The sequence below is a fragment of the Trichosurus vulpecula genome, chromosome 2 (genome assembly GCF_011100635.1).
Source record: "Trichosurus vulpecula isolate mTriVul1 chromosome 2, mTriVul1.pri, whole genome shotgun sequence".
In the NCBI taxonomy this organism is placed as follows: Eukaryota; Metazoa; Chordata; class Mammalia; order Diprotodontia; family Phalangeridae; genus Trichosurus; species Trichosurus vulpecula.
In genome coordinates, this window is record NC_050574.1 from 15,664,412 (window position 1) to 15,684,438 (window position 20,027).

The 20,027-nt window shown below is 59.5% G+C and overlaps 3 protein-coding genes across 6 annotated transcripts; 1 reads left to right on the top strand and 2 right to left on the bottom strand.

Moving 5' to 3' along the window:
- Positions 1-1,420: 1,420 nt before the first annotated feature.
- CPT1C (carnitine palmitoyltransferase 1C) lies at positions 1,421-8,560 on the bottom strand. Its single transcript, XM_036743611.1, has 19 exons — positions 8,528-8,560; positions 8,281-8,427; positions 7,730-7,869; positions 7,318-7,492; positions 7,051-7,152; positions 6,502-6,639; positions 6,340-6,417; positions 5,834-5,941; positions 5,637-5,721; positions 5,020-5,227; positions 4,746-4,934; positions 4,407-4,512; positions 4,077-4,193; positions 3,807-3,971; positions 3,099-3,233; positions 2,863-3,015; positions 2,648-2,761; positions 2,228-2,320; positions 1,421-1,731 (listed from the first exon to the last, which is right to left on the bottom strand). The coding sequence occupies exons 1-19, from the start codon at positions 8,558-8,560 to the stop codon at positions 1,546-1,548; spliced, it is 2,472 nt and encodes an 823-aa protein (XP_036599506.1). The 3' UTR covers positions 1,421-1,545.
- A 1,938-nt stretch (positions 8,561-10,498) lies between these two features.
- PRMT1 (protein arginine methyltransferase 1) lies at positions 10,499-15,882 on the bottom strand. Of its 2 annotated transcripts, XM_036747811.1 has the most exons (11): positions 15,745-15,882; positions 14,694-14,747; positions 13,551-13,652; positions 13,186-13,341; positions 13,027-13,090; positions 12,787-12,929; positions 12,606-12,693; positions 12,404-12,519; positions 11,959-12,109; positions 11,252-11,373; positions 10,499-10,882 (listed from the first exon to the last, which is right to left on the bottom strand). In XM_036747811.1, exons 1-11 carry the CDS (start codon positions 15,781-15,783, stop codon positions 10,799-10,801), a joined length of 1,119 nt encoding a protein of 372 aa, XP_036603706.1. In that variant the 5' UTR covers positions 15,784-15,882; the 3' UTR covers positions 10,499-10,798. The 2 variants fall into 2 exon arrangements, with proteins under 2 accessions (XP_036603706.1, XP_036603707.1); XM_036747812.1 differs by lacking the exons at positions 14,694-14,747; positions 15,745-15,882 and adding an exon at positions 13,847-13,946.
- Positions 15,883-16,935: 1,053 nt separating this feature from the next.
- IRF3 (interferon regulatory factor 3) lies at positions 16,936-19,812 on the top strand. 3 transcript variants are annotated; one of them, XM_036742678.1, is made up of 8 exons: positions 16,936-17,219; positions 17,493-17,669; positions 17,859-18,077; positions 18,168-18,243; positions 18,333-18,428; positions 18,529-18,912; positions 18,998-19,116; positions 19,483-19,812. In XM_036742678.1, exons 2-8 carry the CDS (start codon positions 17,505-17,507, stop codon positions 19,666-19,668), a joined length of 1,245 nt encoding a protein of 414 aa, XP_036598573.1. In that variant the 5' UTR covers positions 16,936-17,219; positions 17,493-17,504; the 3' UTR covers positions 19,669-19,812. The 3 variants fall into 3 exon arrangements, with proteins under 3 accessions (XP_036598573.1, XP_036598574.1, XP_036598572.1); XM_036742679.1 differs by lacking the exon at positions 18,529-18,912 and having other exon boundaries at positions 16,949-17,219; XM_036742677.1 differs by lacking the exon at positions 16,936-17,219 and having other exon boundaries at positions 17,481-17,669.
- Positions 19,813-20,027: the final 215 nt, after the last annotated feature.

Sequence of the window (20,027 nt, forward strand, 5' to 3'; positions counted from 1 at the left end):
CCTGGGAAATAGGTCGTATTATTATGAGCATTTTACAGGTAATGAAGACAAAAGTGAAGTTACTTGCCCAGGGTCACACAGCTAGTGTGGGCCAGGATCAGAGCTGAGGTCTAACCGCTGCCCCACCTCCAGGCCTTTGCACAAGCGTCCTCCATGTGTAAAATGTCCTCGGCTCCATTCGAGGTTCAGCCAAATATCTCCTCCTTAAACAGATTTTTGTACCCCACCCCTTTCGTCTTTCCATTTCCTCCTCCATGCCCATTTGTTCCCACTCCGTAAAACATCAACTCCTCGAGTGAGGGACCATTTCATTGCTGTCTCCATTTTCCCAGCTTCAAGCCCGCTGCCTGGCACACAGTAGGTGTTTAATAATGCTTCCTCAGGTGAATTCAGTTAAGGGTCGCACTGAAGCTGGGCTATGGCTAAATGGATGTTCTGATGTTGAGGTTGGCCTGTAGGCAGGCTGGGATGAACTGAATTTGACTCTGAGCAGACACTGTAATGAATTTGGGACTCAGCTTCAGATGACATTGGGGCCGATGATGAGTTAAGGGTGAAGGTAGGTGTTTAGACTTGAGGTTGAAGACTCTGGCCTGGGCTCAGGGGTGATTGGAGCTGAGAAAGGCCTGTGACTGGGCTGAGATCAAGTTACATTCAAGGCTATCGTTGGGGCTGAGCTTAGCCTATGGATCAGCTGGAGCTGAGGCTGGGTTTAGCCTATGGAATGGGGTAACGTTGGGGTTGACCTTAGCCTATGGAATGTGGTAAGGTTGGGGCTAGGTTTAGCCTGTGGAACGGGGTATGATTGAAGTTGACCTTAATTTATGGAATGCGTTAAGACTGGGATTGACCTTGGCCTGTGGTATGGGGTCAGGATTGAATTGACAGACTATGGAATGGAGTAACACTAGGGTAGATCTTAGCCCATGCATGGAGTAAGGCTGAGGTTGACCCTCACCTATGGAATGGTATCAGGTTGGGGATGACCTTAGTATACGGAATTGGGTCAGACTAAGGTTGACCTTAACCTATAGAATGGGGTAAGGATGAGGTTGACCTTAGCCCATGCATGGAGTAAGTTTGGGGTTGATCCTCACCTACGGGATGATGTCAGGTTGGTGTTGACCCCAGCCTATGGAATGGCATAAGGTTGGGGTTGACTCCAGCCTATGGAATGGTATCAGATTGGGGTTGACTTTAGTCTATGGAAGGTTCGGTTGACCCCAGCCTATGGAATGGGTAAGGTTGGGGTTCCCTCACCTACAGAACAGTACCAGGTTGGGGTTGACCCTAGCCTGTGGATGGGCTGTGGCTGGTAGTGGGATGGGGGCTGAGTTCACATTAGGGATGTGGATATAGGAAGAGGATGGGCTGAGATTAGCTCAAGGTGAAGATGAAGCTGGACCAGGACCAGGTGACAATGAGCTGATAGCAGGTGAGGCTGGGCCATTATTCCAGATGCCATGATGCCAGCTTTGCTCCTCAGTCTTCTTCGGGACCACCAAGAACCTATCTGTCCAGCCCCCACAAGTGAGAACAGCTCCCTCAGTGCTCTGGATCTCTGTGAGCTGAGGGTGCCTGCTCAGGCCCTTGGGGGGCTCTCACAGAGTTCTTGTCCTCCCTGGTCACCTCACCTGGCTGGGCCCTTGTGCTGGGCCCAATGCCTAGGCCAAACAGTGCAGCCACATCAAGCATTGCATCCTGGATGTGCTGCCCAAACCGCCGGGAATCCTGCAAAAGCAGGAGACAGGTGAGAGAGGACCCAGGTGCTGGGGTTCCCAAAAGGATGCGTCTGAGGGCCCAGATCCCCAAGCGGATGTCAAGGAAGGGAGCATGAGGGACCCCGGGCACTGAAGTGTGAAGGGGGACCCAGGATGGAACCTTAGAAACCTGGTCCCTGAGAGGGCAAGGACAGGGGACCTGGACATCAGGGCACTTCGGGGCTGGGGGGTGGAAAGCCTGGGTTCAGGATTCCTGGCATGAAATGTCACAGTGGTAGCGAATTCAAATCCTAATGCTGCCACTTACTACTTATGTAACTTCAGGTAAGCCTACTTAACCTCTCGGGGCCTCAGTTTCCTCATCAGCAAAATAACTGGGCTAGATGATCCCCAACGTCCCTGCAAGCTGCAAACCTAGGCCCCTTTGACCTCCAGAGGATCCTGGATGAGGGACGCAGGGGCCTGGATACCTCCTAACCCCTGCAAGGACTGGGAAGGACTCTAACCGTGTCAGGGCTGGAGACCCTGCAGGAGATGTGGAAGGTGACCGTGCTCTCCCCCATGAAGATGTAAGACACACCATAGCCATCGTCATCTGCCTGGGGCCAGTGGAGGAGAAAAGTCCCCAGTGCCATAGGCCTCACCCCTCTGCTCCTGGCCCACCCAGGCCCAGAACTGTCCCCCTCTGCCCACCCTGGGCATCCAGGGACTCTCCCCTCTAGACCCCACTGCAGGCACAGAACTGTCCCCTTCTGGGGCATCCAGGGACTGTCCCTTCATGGCCCCACGGCAGGCCCAAAACTGTCCCCCTCTGCCCACCCTGGGCATCCACGGACTGTCCCCTCCAGGGCCCATGGCAGTCCCAGAACTGCCCCCCTCTGCCCGCCCTGGGCATCCAGGGACTGTCCCTTCATGGCCCCACTCACAGGCCCAAAACCACCCCCGCAGCAAACATAATCTGGATGACCAGCTGGATCAAACAGTTGTGGCTGCTGTGTCGGGCTCTGGCTGGTGGAGAGTTTCCATCGCTCTGCCCGAACCTAGACAGGGGGTTCAGGAGGAAGGTGTGGGCCAAGGGACCCTCGGGCTTTCCCTGTTCCCTGAAGGTGTCTCCTTCTTCCCTGGGGCAGGGGTCGCTGACCTGGGTCAAGAATGGGGATGGGAGATGGAGAAGCTGAGAGACGAGGTAGAGGCAGAAGAGGTGCCGATCAACGCCCTCACCAGTCAGGGCTGCCCGACACAGCGCCCAGTGCTTCTCCGCTGCCACTCGGTAGAGAGCTAGGCGCTGGACATCCTGGGGGGAGGTCAACCAGAGTCATCATCCCCCAGGGCTCCAGGAACAGCACTAGGTGGGGCAGGCACAGGAGGACCACCTACCGTCAGCCTCGGGTCCTCCATGGCTCTGACAAAGGCACAGGCTTCCACCGTGCACGGCCGCACAGTCTCTGTGCGGCCCTCATAAAACGATCTCGTCACGCACGCCTCATAGGTCAGACAGAAGCTGCCTTGGTCCTGGTGAGCCAGGAACAAGGAGAGGTGTTGGCTCAGGCACAGATGCCCAGCCCATCTATACCCTCCCAGCCTACATTGCCTGCCTCCCCAGCTAGATCACCTTCCTGGTCTACATTGTCTACCACCCCAGCTAGATAGCCTTCTGGTCTACACTGCCTACCTCTCCAGCTAGATAGCCCTTCTGGTCTACACTGCCTACCTCCCCAGCTAGATCACCTTCCTGGTCTACACTGCCTGTCTCCCCAGCTAGATCACCCTCCCGGTCTACGCTGCCTGCCTCCCCAGATAGATGGCCCTTCTGGTCTATGCTGCCTGTCTCCCCAGCTAGACAGCTTTCTTGGTCTACAATGCCTGCCTCCACAGCTAGATAGCTCTTCTAGTCTACACAGACTTTCTCCCCACCTAGATCGATTCCTTTATTGATTCTGGCCAGCTTACATGTCCCTTCCTATGTCCCCACCACACACTAGCCTACATTTTCTTCTTTGTTCCCACAGTGACCATCCACAACAGACTTGTAGGTACATAGACAGTTTCCTTGCCCCACCCCCCCATTCTCCCAGGGGTACTGACCCGAAATCTGGCCAACTGCAGGGCCAGCTGTACAAAGCTGCTTCCCGGGGTACGACAGCGCCGGGTAAATCCTTTCCCAAAGTGGGTAAATGGGAGGATGTGGCACTCAGTGTCTCTAGCCAAGGCCTGGGCCTCCCGCAGAGCCAGGGGGATTGAGTCGGCCACCTGCCCAGGGTAGAGACCACCGTGACGGGAGGGTCCGAGGCCAGGCCAGAGACGCAGACCCACAAAGAGAAGAGTGTAGGGGCAGGGGACTGGCCAGGCTCTCACCTCCTCAGGCACTGTCCACAGAAGCCGCTCGGGTGGTCCCTCTGTGGGGTTGGGGGTCCCTCTGCAATGCCCATCAGCTGAGTAGCCGAGTTCAAAGCACTCAGCAGCCAGTACAGACTGGAGGAAGAAAAGAGAAGCCCATCAGGACCCTACCTTAGACCATCATTCCCTAGGACCCCACACCCCTCACCCCTGGGCTTCCCTCAGGGACTGGCCCCTGCAGAGGCTGGCCTCTCAGAGGCATCTCTGGGCATGTCTCTGATGGCATGTCATCCATCTCCAGGGAGCCTTTCAGGGGTCTCGGGGGAGTCTTGAGCACAGCGGCCATGCCTCCCACATGTGCGAAGGAACCGGGGTGTCAGCCCAGGAATGCTCCACGTTCAGCCCCATGCGTCCACTGGCAAAGACCACGAGATTCAGAGACTTGTCCAACCACCTGTGGGGGCAGCAGCAGGAGTGGCCTTGCAGAGAGGTCTCTGCTGAGGCTGGGGAGGAGGAGGAAAAGAAGGAGGACCCTGAGGGTCAGGAGACGGGAGGAGACCTGGGGCATCTGGGAAGAGCTATGCTGACTGGGATGGGGATGGGGAACGGGAACCAAGCCTGGGGGTGGGGGGTGAGGGTAGAGAGAAGGGGCCCAGGCCTAGACAGGGCTTGGGATACAGGGCTCACCTGCTGTGGCCAGTTCCCACCAGCAAGGACCGTGCTAGCTCATCTAGCAGTGCCTCGGGGGATGCATTTGAGGGTCCCGGGGTCTCCTCCAGGCAAACAAAGAAGGCAGCACTTTCCACCACCTCCAGGATGGACTGTGTGCTCCTGTCCCCTGCCTGCAGGGAGGCCCGAGCCTGAGCCCACAGGGCCCTGTGAGGGCCAGGTCTGAGGTCAGGGGGGGGGCACCAAACCCCCTGAGCCCTGTGGCCCTCAGCCCTCCAGGAACCCCACTGACCTGGGGGCAGCTGTCAGGGTGGCCAGGTGCTCCTCTAAGGGCCGGGCTGGGGCTGGGTCATCCAGGATGTGCTGAAGCTGCTGCTCCAGTACCCGGGGGCTCAGCAGGCGGCCCCCAGGACCCCCATGGGTCCACAAGCGGAAGAAGCGGCCCCGGTGCAAGACAACCACGTGACGGCTGCAGCTATTTCTGACGTGATACAGCTGGTCTGGGAAGGAGGCCATCGGTGCCCAGGCTCAGGAGCCAACGTGGGGGTCTTGGATGGCCAAGTGTTATGAACAATTATGAAAATCAGCGATTGCACGGGATTCGTTTTACGGGCACTCTCTCGTGTGATCTACCAGGGCCCTGGCATTTCTCATCCCTGATGTTACAGGGTAGAAGGTGGAGGCCCCTAGAAAGCAGCCTGCATTTGGCCCTGCCTTGGTCCTTGCAACCCCAGGTGCAAGGCCTACTACCAGCAGCCGCCTGAGAAACGCCTGCAAATAGCAGAGGCAGGATTTGAACCCACGTCTTCCTGACTCCAAATGCAGCACTCTATCCACTTCTCCGGGGTTCTGAGGTCACCGGAATCTCTTGTGTGGAGGGGAAGGGGCAGAGATCACAGGATTTCTCACCTCCAGAGACCCCAGGGATCCGAGTTGTGTTGAACATGTGCCGGTACTGGGCCGAACACAGCGGACGCATCCCCAGCAGCGTTGTCTGGACCAGGGGAGGCAGAAAACCGCATGAACTGGGGCTGGGAGCGTCCGCTCCCCCAGCTCCTGAGGAGCCCCTGCTCTGGGTCGGGCCCCCTCCTGTCCCAGCCTCTTACAGGCTCGATATTCCCGCGGCCAAGCTGCTCCCGGAATCTCATCATGGCGTACACAGCGTTCCCGGCTCTTGCAGCCTGCAGAGGAGTGGGGGCCGCGGACAAGAAATCCTGTGGGGAGGACAGGGCAGGCTGCAGCAGGCACCCCTGTGTGCCGGCCATCCCTGATGCCTGGGAGACTCTTTCTTCTTCTCCCATCTTAGCACTTCCTTTTGTGCAGGAAGCTGTTCCTAGAACCCCTCACCTCACTGCCAGGGCCACCCTCCAAGATGGCACATCTACACTGCCTAGAACTGTAGACATACAGTTGTTTCAACTTCATCTTTGCTGTTAGAATGGAAGCTCCTCGAAGGCAGGCCCTATTTTTGCCTTTTGTACCCCCAGAAGGTGGCGTGTAGTAACTTCTTAATAGATGCTTGCAAACTGACATAAGCAACAGAACCGGGGCTTGGTCACACGCCACTTGGCTGGGGACAGGAGGGTTGGCAGGCCAAGGGGACGGGGCTCACCAGGATATAGAAGTTGCTGTTGCCCAGTAGAGGGCTTCGGGACCGTAGGTAGACATATTCTCCCCACCAGTCACTCACCTGGGAAGGGAGAGCTGGATCAGACAGTGGCCAAGCCCATCGCACCTTTTGGGACATGCTGGGATGTAGAGACAAGGCACTCACATAGTTGGCTGCCCACCAGGCCTTGAGGCCCAGAAGAATTTGTAGCCGGGGGGCCTCTGTGTGTAGGAACGTCTGGGCCTGGCTGCTCAGGACCTGGAAATCTTCATCTGACAGCAGTGGTTGCACAGACTCCAAGTACTGGGGGCACATGGTATGTATCCGGCCATGGCCATCTGCCTCTGAAGCTCTGGGATCCTAATCCTTTGGGTTCTTGATTTTCTGTGTCCCCAAGCCTTTGATTCTCTAGGTTCCCCCAGGTCCCTGTAACTCTGACTCCCTGGATCCCCATACCCCTCTCAGGTCTTCAAGGTCCTTGTAACTGACTCCCTGGCTCCTCATACTTTTGACTCTCAAGGTCCCCAAGTTCCCACACCCCTGGGTCCCCATAACTCTGACTCCCTGGGTCCCCACGCCCCTGACTCTCAGGTTCCCCCAGTCCCCACATCCCTGGGTCCCCATAACTCTGGCAACTTGGGTTCCCACACCCTTAACTCCTACAGTCCCTGATTCCTGGGTATCAGGAATGGATCCCAGCTCTGCTATGCCCACCTTGGCCACAGTGCCTGCTGCAGAGGGCAGGGGTAGGCAAGGCAGGGAGCGCTGGTATGTATAGAGTGTCGGGCGACGGCCGGAGAAGATCCTGACCAGGGCCTGCAGGAGGCAGGAAGCACTGGTCTCTGACCCAGATCCTTTCCCCCTTCCTTCGGGTCCCCCACCCCCCAAGACAAAGCAGAGACGCTGAGACAGAGAACAATGGAGACAGAGACCAAGTGGGCTCGAAAGGGCTGGAAAGCCGGGGCCCAAAGCTCCTCATACCAGCCAGGAGCGTGTGGGCAAGGACAGGTTCCCACGAGGCTCGCTCAACCAGCCCTGGTAGCGTAGGAGGAGCCGCAGTACTACATGCAGGGTCAGCAGTAGGGCCATCCAGAGGCCCCCGGCGAAGATGGTGGCCGCCAGAGCCCCTTGGAAGCCTGGGAGCCAGCGCGCACCCCTGAGGAAAGGGGACCAGGCTGGGGCTCAGCCCCTGGGCCAACAGACTCAAATGTCCAGGATTCTGAGCTTAGGAGTCTGGACACCACCCCCACTCCCACCCCCTCACTCCTGCCTGGGCCCTGCCCTGAACTACCAAGGGGCAGGATGGTGCTTAGAGATCTACCAGACCGAGAAACTAGGAGTAGGCAGGAGTGAAACTTGGGCCTGGCTGGCCCTGCACCCTGGGGAACCTCACCAGTCTGGGAGGCTGGCCTTGATCCAGTCCACCAGCCCCAAAGAGGGGTCCAGCTGCATGAACCGTGAGCCCTGGATGGCAGCCAAGAGGAAGAGGCCGCTGGACGGGCCAGCCGGGCAAGCTCCAGATAAGACGTCTTCCTGCCAGGACAGATGCCATGGGCTGGCTCCCACATACAGCCAGTGGGCTTGGAAGTCTCAGAACTGGGTTTTGGGGGGGAAGCTGGAAGCGATTTGGGGATTGTAAAAGTGGGTTCAGTGAACCCAGTTTGTGACCTTGGGGACTAGCAAGAAGGCTCTCTGAGGACCTCTAGGGGGCAGGGGGATGGACTCAGATCCCAAACACAGGATGCGGGACCTCAGGACACAGGAATGACTCTGGGCTCCCCAAAGGGAGCTAGAATCCAAGGCACCAAAAGACCCACAAAGATGCTGGCAGTCAGTCCCTGGAAGAAGGGTTTGCATGGGCACGAGGATGCTTGGGGGGTGCTCTGGATCTGGACTGGGCAGGTGACGGTGTGAGCAAGACAGCTGGCAGGCCCCGCCCCTTACCCTGCACTGAGCCAGGCTCCGCCTCCAGGAGCGCAGCCCCGCACAGCTGACCTCCTTCAAGGCTGGATTCCACCACCTCCGCCCGGGACTCCCCTGGTCCAGGTCTAAGCGGAAGGTCGCTGCCTGGCGGGCCTCGGCCATGGCGTCCTGGGACCCAGGGAGGGGGACCACGCATTGGCCCTCACCCCCACCCTTCCTTCAACCCAGGAGCACCCCAGCCCCCAGAAACCTTGACTACAACTCCCACGAGGCCGTAGGAACCAGCAAGGGGGCTGCCCATAGCCAACCTGCCGCAGGGCCTGCCGGGAGATGTAGTTCGGGGCCCTCGGAAGGGGGTTATAGCAGCACCCCACTTGCCCTAGCCCCACCCCCAACCCCTAGCTGCGGGGATGAGACAGAGAATCTGGCCCAGACCCCACCCCAAGCTGCTGCCAGTCAACGCTGTGTTTAGCAGCTTTGGGAAACCAAGGGACGGAGCTAGAATGGGGGCTAGAGAAAGGGTCCAGAAGGCCAGGCTTGTCCAACGCGCATGCTCCAGAACCTGAGCTGCAGAGAGCCCGGGGAGGAGGGGCGGGGATCCGAGTAATGGAGACTCCGATGTGCCCCACCGCCCTGCTTCACCCCCGACTTAGAGTATCAGGACCCCGACCCCATACCCTCAGGGGCCCCGGATGTCCGCACCCAGCCACAGTCCACCTTGGGGTCCCCTCCTCCAATTCCCGCCCCCCTAAGGCCCAAGCATCCCTCCCTCCAGCTCCTGGCCCCCAGCCGCCCTTTCCAAGACTTATCGCCTCGCTACTCACTGCGCTTGGAAATCTCCGACGTGCGGGGAGCACTCCCCCCTCCTGCCGATGGAATCCCAGATCTCCCTAGCCCCCCGCCTTCCGCCTGCGCCTGCGCGTACCCTTCCCCCCCCCTCCCCCACGTCACGTGCAGAGGGGCGCGTCTTCTCCTAGCCCCCGCCGACTGCGCATGTGCGCGCTCCGTCCCTCAGGGTCCGGCTGCCCCGTGCTTTGGAGTAACAGGGATGGAGGGACCGACCCCGACAGGTTCTTCACGTCAGGCCGGAGCTGGTGCCCAGCAGGCGGCCTCCGTTGGGCCACCAGACCCCACTCCTCCCTGTCCACAGCTCTAGCCCTCTTCCACCCTATGCCCGTCTCCACAGCTTGGAGTCCACGAAGATCTCACCCAGCCACAGTCTTGTGAGAAGGGTGAGGTTCCAGGCTGTGCAGAGCCCGAAGGCTGGAGAAAGGTGTAGGAGAGCTCCCTATTTGGGGACATCTGTGATTGTAGTCTCCTCAAGGCGGTATTTGGGTTTGTATACAGGGCCATATTGACGTGCCCTTCCCCCACTTCACATATTTATAAACTGAGGCCTGGAGCCTGGAAATAAGTTGACTAAGGTTCACCTGGGTCCTCAAAGAACTTGGGGGGGGGGGGGGTGCTCTCAAAGTTCTGGCCTGCTAGTTTTCTGGAGGGCAGCCAGATATATTGTAGAGCCCTGACCAGGTTCGAATTCATAGCTGTGTGGCTCTTAGCCAGTCACTTCACCCTGTTTGCCTGTTTCCTCATCTATAAAATGGGTTGGAGGAAATGACGTAACCACTCCAGTATCTCTGCCCAATGGGGTCACAGAGACCCCAAACACGGCAAGTTTTCTGGAGATGCAGTTCACAGGACAAGCCGTTGGTGGGGGTGGATGGGAACCCTTGTGTAGACAAAGCCCTGAACCACATTTGGGGAAGGTTAAGTCAAGTGTACATAAGCTCCCCTTTTTGGGGGGGGGGGGGGTGGCGCGGAACATGGCTCTTGGAAGCCCAGGCTCTCTGCCCCCGAGGATGGCAGGATCTCCAAGCACCTTCACTGGTTGGCTGGGACAAAGCACAGGCAAGCATAGATGGCCCAGGTCCTCCCACCCCACCTCCACTCCTGGCCACTTTTTCTGAGAACAGTGAGTCAAGGGGAGGAGGGTGGCTTGGAGGCCACTTCTGGGAAGGGGGCCTTCAGGAAGCAGATGCCACAGGCCAGGCTGCTCCACTCCCAGTCGGGAGAGCTGGAGCACCCACACATGGGGCATGATGATGACAGCACGGAATGACCCAAAGGGAGGGAGGTTCTAAGGAGAGACATAAGGAGGATCCAGATATGCAGGGGAGATGAAGGTGTTGGCCTTCCTGGCCCAGCCCTCCCCAATGCCCTGTCCCAGCCCAAGCTCTGCTCCCCAGATCCCAGCTGACGATTTATTGTCATGAATGCAACCATATAAAAACATAAGTTATGAAAAACACAGTCACGATGTGGCCCCTGGGCCCCCACTCACCCACAGGAGGGAGCTGGGGCTTGGGGGTGGCGGACAGAGGATGGGGGAAGGGGCTCTAGGGGGCCCTCAAACCATCAAGCTGGCCCCCTCGGCCCCCAGGGTGGCAGCTCCCTGGGGCAGGGTGGGCTGGCCGAGGCAGGCCTGGAGCGGTTGGGCCAACTGGGGCAGGGGCCCACAGGATCGGCCCACAGGGCCAGCTCAGCGCATCCGGTAGTCAGTGGAGCAGGACAGCTCACACAACTGGCCTTTGAAGTCCAAGTCGATGGTAAAGTCAAGGTCTCGCTGTGGGGGGGGTGGGGGTGGGGGGAAGGTGGAGTGTGAAGAAGGAAGGAGGGAGAGCTCCCAAGCACCTCTCTGTCCCATCCCACCCCCCCACCACAGGGTCACAGAATGTTAGGCAGGAAATGGGGGCTTACACACCAGAGCCAAGAGACCTGAATTCAAATCCTGAACCTGGCCTGGCCTATGTGGCATGTACCACTCCAGGTAATTCTCCTGACCATGCCTGGCCTGTTGCCCTTCATAGAATGAGAGGTTTGAGGCACCTGGTGGGAGCCAGCCCCAACCCTTCCAACTCCCTCCTCCGAGGCGGTGCCAGCCCATACTAGGATCTAAAGATCTTCAGCTCTCAGCACCCCACTACATACTTACATTGTTCTTGGCATTGGGCCGCATGCCAATGGTGCCAAAGATCTCCTCGCCTGTCTTCACTGTGAGGTAATCCTCCATGTAGAAGACAGTTTGCTTCCAGTGCGTGTAAGGGGACTCGGGGCCTGGGCAGGAGGGAGCCAAGCAGGAGGTCAGAGAGAGGTCACAGCACCCATGCCCTAAATGTCCCCTCCCCCACAGCCTGGCCTAGCATAGTCACCCAATCCTCTCATAAAGGACACAGGCTTGTCCAACATGGCCGGCCTTCCAAGATGCCATTTCTACATGTTCCCAAGGAATCCAAATTCAGTGGCCTACAGCTGGTTATAGAACCTTCTCAAAACTGAGAAGACCTGCCTGACAAACTGTGCCAGGTCACGATGGGGGTTGATACATGGTAATGGCCAGTGTCCAAGACCCAAAGGTGTAACACATCCAGGCCCCTGAGCTCATCAGGGGCGGCCTGTAACTGCAATACCAATCGAAGGCCACCAAAGCATCACCACTGAGGTGACCTTGAGTAGGCAGACCTTCCCTCAGTTACCACCCCACCTTGGTGAGACTCAAGTCAAGCTATCCTAATGCCCCATGGCTGCCTCATTCTCCCTCATGGGGGGTGGGGGGGGGGAGGCGCGTGGGCATGCCTCCTCCTGCTCTCATGGAGGAGGGCATTGCCCCTGCTCCTGCCCCTTCCTTCATCCTGGGCTCACTTGTGGAGAAGCCTGTGCGCTTATGGCAGCGGGTGAACTCAATGTTGAAGTAGGCGACCAGGGCGTGGACATAATCATTCCTCTTCACTTGCAGACAGAAAGGGGAGGTGAAGGTCAGGTCATCCACGCGCACCGTGTAGATGTCCACCTCCTGCCAAGGGACAGAACTTGTGGTCACACCCTCCCTGCTCCCCCCAGCTCCCAAGGGCACATCAAACTCCAGACCCAGAGACAGACACTCAGTCTGTCCTGGAGCCCTGATGGGGCGGTGGGAGAGAAGACCTGGTTCTGCCACCACCCGATACTGGACCTCAGGCAGGTCCCATGACTTCTCTGGGCCTCAGTTTCCACTTGAGGCCATTGGACTAGGTGACCTCGGCTCAAAACTAACAGCCCTGACACAGACACAGCCCCAGAGCAGGCCCTGCTGCCCCCACCCTCACACCTTGATGAGGCAGGCATTGGTCACCAGCTGCTTGGGGTCAACCACATCGACAAGAGGCTCCTTGATGGCCACATCCTTAATACAGGACATGTCAAAGCCGTAGACGTTCTCCCACCCTGAGGGACAAAAGAGTCGTGTTGCCTTGACCCAGAGCGACCCGCCACCCCCTCCCCACCCGCCTGGCCCACCCAGCCACACTCACAGTGAATCTTGTAGTCTTTATACTGCCGGTCCTCAATGGCGGTCACATATAGTGTTGCCCGGTCAGGGAAAATGAGGCCATCGGGAGCCTGCAGGGAAAGGGATCCAGGGTATGAGAAAGGAGCAGAGAATATGAAGGCAGGCAGCAGGATCTGGGGGTGGGGGTGTCCAGGGAGCCTCACCAGCCACTTGTCTCGGGCATGTAAGACAGTGTTGAGCATGGATTCATAGAAGAGGCAGTAACCCATCCACTCACTGATGATCACATCCACCTTGTCCACAGGCAGCTCCACCTCCTCTACCTTGCCTTTGATGATGGTCACCACTGCGGGCAGGACAAAGCCAAGATGGCCAGGGATCAGCACCCAGGGGCAGCCAGGCACCACAGCCCCCAGCCCCTCCCCAGAAGCCCAGCTGCTCACCGTGGTCAAGTTTGTTGGCCTTGACGATCTTGACAGCGTAGTCAGAGATGCTAGAGCACTCAATCTAGGTGAAGGAGCAGCAGCAAGGTCAGGGACAGCCCAGGCCGTGTCCTCCCCCTGCCAGCACCGCCCCTGAAACACTCACTCCCTGAGACTCACCCCAATGACCTTCCGGGCCCCAGCCTTGGCCGCAAACATGCAGAGGATGCCAGTGCCCGAGCCAACATCCAGCACTACCTTGTCCTTGAACAGGTGTCGGTTGTGGAACATAGAATTGCGGTAAGTGAGCGTCCGCACCTCATCCTTGAGCATCTCCTGCAGAAGGAAGAAGAGGCTGCAGTCTGGGCCTGCCTGGACCTCCCTCCAAGGGCCCCAGTGGGAGCAATGACAGTGCCCCGTGCCTGCCATGAGAGGGCAGCAGAGAGCAGGAGGCTGCCAGGCTGACCAGAGCACTGCCCATTCCCGAGGCTAAGGAGATCCTCCCTAGCCTGTACAGGGCCTGCCACACGGGGGAGCCCCCTCACCTCATGGATGCCAAAGTGAGCGTAGGAGTCAAAGTAATAATCCTTGGACGTCATGTCCTCAGCATTGGGCTTCTCACTGCTCTCGGGCTGTGCGCAGGACACCTGGGTTGGGACAAAGAAATCACTTTTTGGGGTGAGGGGTGCCATGACCTCAGTATCTATTCTTTCCTAAAGAGTCCTCAAGGCCACCCTCCCCACGCCCCAGGGACTCGTTCCCTCTCCCAATCCAAACTCCCCATCTCCATCCCACCCCCACAGTCCCTGCCTCAGTTTCCCCCCAGAGGCCCCCTTGATACCTCAGCGGCGCCTACTCTCCAATCTCTAGCTCAGCCCACAGCCGGGGGTTGGGGGGGAACATTGGTACGCTTGGGGTCTGGGGAATGGGGGAATGCTGCAGATTTGGGAAAGGGGGCTGCTGGAGGCAGAGTTAAGGAAGATTTTGCCTGGGCTTTGAGAGGAAGAGAAAGTTCTAGGCAAGAGGGTGAGCCTTCCATAGGACCCTGCAATACCAGGGTGATTAAAGATGTCCTAGTTGAACTGCCCCCTCATTAAAGAGGGGCTGGGTGCTGGCAAAGGAAAAGAAAGTCCTACGGATGTCAAAGTCAAGATGCTGGGTTGGCTGCAAGTCCAGCCCCTTGTTTTACAGAAGGGAAAAGATGGGCCCAGGGTCAAAGCAGGCACCAGAGGCCAGAGTTTGGAGGGGCACCCTCAGCTGGAAGGCCTCTTCCTCATTCCCCGCCCCCCAGGGGGAGAGGAAGGGAAGGCTGCCTCATTATCATTCTTATGGGGCAATGGGATGGCAAGCCAAGGCCCACCAAACGGAACAGTTCCGGAACTGTCACCCAGCAGAGGAAAATCCTCCCCATGATTCTTTTGAGCCAAAACATGGGATTAGAGCCAATGTTCCAACTGCCTCATTTTATGGCCAGGGAAGGGCCTGACCAGGGTCAAAGAGAGGCAGGGCCATAGAGCAAGATCGTGCCTCGTAGAGCCAGAGAATACTCCAAGACCTTTTGGTCTGCACAGCCGTTTAGCTTACAGAGGGGAAACTGAGGCATGGAGAAAAGTGACTTTCCCCAAGGTCACAACGAAAGGGGGACCCGGGTTGGGGAGAGGAGGGGAGGCTCACAAAAGGATATTTACTTCTTCAAGTGGAGGCTGGAGGCTCATCCCATTAGCCAAGGTGGCCACAAAACTCTAGGAGAGAGTAACAGGGAGAGACGGTTAGCTCCCGGGGAGGCCAGGCTCTGGGGCTCTGGGGGACAGGTGGGGAGGGGCAGGGGGAGGGGGGTCCCCCCCCAGCCCCAGCTGCGGCTGGAGACACTTCGGGCAAAAGCCCTTCAGCGATGCTGACTCCCTGGGGCCTTCCCTCTACTCCGTCCCGGCCCCCTCCCCCCTCCGCAGACGAACAGAGACAGCTGCGAGACGGCCTCGGGCCAGCCGCCGCGCCCCCCCCATCCCCCCGCCCCGGCCCCGAGAGCGCCTGCGCAGGCTCGGTCACCAGGAATAGCCCGTACTGGGGGCCTTGACCTCGGCGCGTCCCCCAGCGCTCACAGCCCCTCCCCCAGAGCTTCCGGGACCGAAGCCAGGGCAAGCTCAACCCAGAGAGTCCTCCGGCCACCGCCCCCTCCTCTCCTACCCGCGCCGGCTGAGGCCCCCCCCACCACCCGACCCCTTTTCTGCGCTTGGAAATCTCAGTTTCCCCTGCCCCTCCCTCGAGACCCTCGGGGGTGCCGCCGCCGAAGCACCCTCCTCTGGGAAGCCCTCAGGTTCTTTGTTCTCCCGGGGGCCACAGTCGGAGGCCCCCAGGTCCGCCGACTGGGGCCACGTGGGACTCGGGGGGAAGGAAGTGGCATTCGGACCGGAAGTGGTGCCCGGTCCCCCCGAGCCCCACGTGGTTCGCCCACCCCCCCCACTTCGAGACCCCGCCGCCTTGCGAGGACCCCCTGCACCCCGATCCTCAATGTACTTTGAGAACCCCCTCTAAGTGGCCGATGCTGGGTTGGGGGGGGGCGCCCGCAGGGCTTCCATCCCATCCCCTCCGGCCGCCGTCGCTTCCTCCACGCCGCCCTCCCAGACTGCCCCAGCAGTCCCCGACGCCGATCGCAGCCGCCTTCGAAGAAGCCCCCAGCTACCGCTGTCGCCGCTGCCGCCGCCGCCGCCACGACCGCCACCACCACCCGACCCTGCTCACCTCCATGATGCAGTTCGTGGCCTCGGCTGCCGCCGCCATCTTCTCTCCCCCCGACTCGCCCCCCACCCGCGGCTCCCCCGGGGCCGCCTTTTAGCGGGCGTACCGCCCCCTGCCCGCCGCCGGCACCTCCTCTCGCGCACTCTCATTGGACCACTCACCCGCCTATCTTAACGTTTCGCGTTCTCATTGGTTATGCATAACGCCAACCCCGCCCCCTTCGCCTTCCCGACGGACCCCGCGCTGCCAGGGCCAGCCATCTCACCGTCGCCCCGCCCCACCGCGCTGAGGCTCTCATTGGTGGGCCCGCGGCACTGCGCATGCCCTCCCCCGTGCAGCTCCTAGTAGCCTCTCTGATTGGCGTAAAGCAGCCAAAGGCGAGGGGGTGGGGAGGTGGGGGTGGGGGAGTGCTCCGGTAATACGAGGCAGTCCCTTGGTCTCGACTGGACAGTAGGAGGCGGTGGTGCTCCAAGCCTTATGGCAACCGGGACTTCACCTGGCATACGCCCCCTGCCAATCAGCCCCAGGAGAGGGCCCAGTTCAGGCACTAGCCCCACCCATTGGTCTCACCCATACCAATCAGCGGCCCGCACGAATTCCCGCGCCGCGCGGGTTGTGCCGCTCCCCAGCCGCTCATCTTAGCCCCGGAGAACCGAGATTGGGGCCCGGTTGGGGGGAGGCTAGAAGAGCTCGGAAGCAATAGGACCCAAAGAGGGCAGAGACCCCCGAGGAGGCTGGAGACGTGGAGAGAGATACAAGAGGGGAAGATTTCTAGAATGTGGGCAGAAACGAGGAGAGAGAATGAGGGGCGCAGAGATAGAGAAACCTGGGCGAGGGCGAGATCCAAAGACCTGGAAAAACAGAGAGCAGAGACCTGGAGAGAGACAGAAGGGGACGGGGGAGCGGAGACACAGGCATGCAGGAACTCAGAAAGAAATCCAGAAGGGTGCAAAAACGTGGGGGATCCAGAGCAAGACAAAGAGAGTCGAGGGCCGCAGGGAGCTGCCAAGAGTGTCCAACCCCGCTGCTCTCAATTACAGCCCTACTAGGACCCCGTCTCCCCGTCGAGGCATCGCACAAAAAACTACAATTCCCAGCAAGGACTAGGCCGCACCCACCCACCCACGCCCCGCTTCGAGGAACGAGTTTCCCGGCGCGCAATGGCCATTGGGAAACGTAGTTTCGAAGTTCGTCGTTGCCAGAAGGCGGAGCCTCTCAGAACTCTCTCCCCGCGACCTCAGCTCCTAAGCCCAAACTTTTTAAACAACTTTCCTCCTTGCAGGAGTCCTACGCCGACCCGCCCTGGGCAAGGGGCGGGACATAATTTGCATATCGTCCCTCCCGGCATGCCTGCTGGTTGGGTTGGTTTCTCGGGAGGGATTTGCCCTACGGAATCAGCTGACTGGGACCTGGCAGACAGCAGCGGCCGAGCGGGAAGGAGGAACCCTAGGCGACCAAGTCCCCCTGCCCGGAACTAGGTAACGCGGAAAGACTGGGGGGTAGGACGTGGGGAGTGGGGGGAAGGCAGCTTGCAGTCGGGCGGTGGGACCCGTGGGAGCCGTGCCCAGCTCTGCTACGGGCCTCAGTTTCCTGATCCACAGAATGGGCCCAGGGATCTCAGCTTCCTGGGACCCGTCCCGCTTCCGCCCCGACGCCTACCCCGCACCCCAGCCCTAGACTTTGAGCCAAGGCTGCACCAGCCGCCTGCCCCTCGCCCACAGTAGCCTCCAGCTTCCTGAATGCCCCCACAGCCCAGCTGGGTCATGGCCAACAAGACCAAGCCGCGGATCCTGCCATGGCTGCGGGAGCAGCTGGACTCCGGGCGCCTGGGCGCGACCTGGATCGATGAGGAGCACACGCGCTTCTTCATCCCCTGGAAGCACGGGCTCCGCCAGGACCTGCAGCAAGAGGATTTCTCCATCTTCCAGGTGCAAGGGCATGGCCAGATTTCCCATGGAGTGGAGATGTGTGACCCTGACTCTCTTGGCGTGGGGGGCGTGGCCCCTATTCCCTACGGTGGCGGGGAGGGGCATGGTCCCGCATCCCTCGGGTGGGGGTAGGGGGCCAAGAAGCCGCCAAACTTTGACACCTGTCCCGTGCTTGCCTGGGCCTGACAGGCTTGGGCAGAGGCCAGCGGCAGCTATCGGCCTGGTATCGATGAGCCCGACCCGGCCACGTGGAAGCGGAATTTTCGGGCAGCCCTGGACCGCAAGCAGAACCTGCGTATGGTCAGCAACCACAGCCGGGACCAGCAGAACCCGCATAAGATCTACGAGTTCTTGCCAGAGAACGGGGAGGGCTGCGAGGCTGGCCAGACTGCTGAGCACGAGGACCAGGTGAGGGCCCTCCTTAGTCAACAGAGTCAGCGGCTGAGGTCTGGGCTCAGACGCTCTCCATGGTACCACCTCTGTGCTCCCCTTCCGCAGGAAGAGGCCATCCAAGAGATCCTGGGGGCCCTGACCCTGTCCACTCAGCAACAGCAGCCGCAGCCATTCCAAGGAGGTAGGCTCGAGTGGAAGCTACAGCAGAACCCATGGGCTCATGCACACCCTCTTCCCCAGCTGAGCTGCCTCCTTTGTTCCATCCCCCAGCCTTCAGCCCCAGCTCTATCTTGGAGCAGCCCCCACAGACACCAGAACCAGCCCTGTCCTGCAACCCTTTGATGCCACTTTTTGCCAGTGGCCTCCGTGAGTATAAACCACCTGGGAAGCTCAAGGTCTTGGTCTTCCAGGGAGGGTGGGACCTTTTGGATGCCTGATGTCTTCAGATCTGCCCATCTGTCTCCAGAGTCCGAGTTCGAGGTGACAGCCTTCTATCGGGGCCGCCTAGTCCTTCAGAACTGCCTTTTTTGCCTCAAAGGCCTCAGGTTGGTAGGGCCAGGACCTGGAGCTGAGGCCTGGACAGAGCTGGATGGAACACCACTGGCCCTGCCTGAGCCCAGCAGTACCCTCACTGACCAGCGGGCAGTACATTATATCAGCAGGGTGCTGGGCAGCCTGGGGGCTGGGCTGGCCCTGTGGTGCTCCCAGACAGAATTGAGGGCACAGCGCCTGGGCCACTGCAGGGCCCACTGGGCCCTAGGAGAGCAGGCATCCCCTGGGACCACAGGGAGGGAAGTGACCAAGGAAAGAGATGGCCAGCAAGTATGCTACATTCCAGAGTTTGTGAATGGTGAGCCTGGGCAGGGCTGGGCTGTACTGGTGAGGCCTGGTGAATGCCCCTGCCCTGAGCACTTTCCTCTTTGATGTACCCTCAGATCTGATCTCCTTCCTGGAAGGCAGTCACCGCTCACCCCAGTACACTCTCTGGTTCTGCCTAGGGGAACCCTGGCCCACCGAGTCACAGCTATGGACCAAGAAGCTTGTCATGGTCAAGGTGCCCCAACAGACCCAGAAGTGGACACCCCCGTTCCATGGGATGGCCCTCTTGCCACTAGACATTGAAAGCCCAGAGTTGGGGAATCTAGCTTTAATCCCTGGTTCTGTTACTTAAGTGACATCAGACAAGTGCCTTCCTCTGTGCCAAGATGGGGGTGGACTGGCATTCAGACTGGTGCTCCCACAAAAGCCACTGAGCATGGGAGGCCTGGGTTTCTATTCTAGCTCTGTGCCCAGGCCCAGCCTACCACTGAGCAAAGGGAGGGCTCACTAAATTCCAGGAACTGGCAAGGGTGAACCCTAATGAAGCCCTTGGCACATTGGGAGGGAGACTTCTCCTTTTTAGCCACTGTCTCCTCTCTAGGTGGTACCCACTGCACTGAGAGCACTCCATGAGGTGGCCCAGGCTGGGGGAGCATCCTCACTGGAAGAGGAGGTGGACCTGCACATCTCCAGCAGTCTCTCCCTGTCCCTGGCACCTGCCCACCTCCACGGCTACCTGCAGGAACTGGCCCACAGCATGCAGTGGGAGTCCGGGGCTCACTGCTGAGCTCTACCCTCTTCTCAGCCCAGATCTGATGCCTGGCTACACCTCCTCTCCAGCCTCAGGCAACCCAAGGCAAACCACTCTGACCCCCTTCTCTGAGCATGTACCCTCCCTGCAAAATAAAAGGGTTGGCATTGTGTCTCTTCAGCTGCTGTACGACCTTAGACAAGTCTATGTTCACTGCAGTGAGGCAGCTCCTGCCTACCAAGACCTTGAGCCCCAGGGTCTTTCTGAGTGTGCCCACTCCTGCTTTCCAGAGAGTACTAACCACTAGAAGGAGGGGCACAGGTGGATGCCTCAGGCCCTGGAAGCCCCTCCAAACGTTGAATTTCAGGATTAACTGGGAGCTGCCCATACCACCA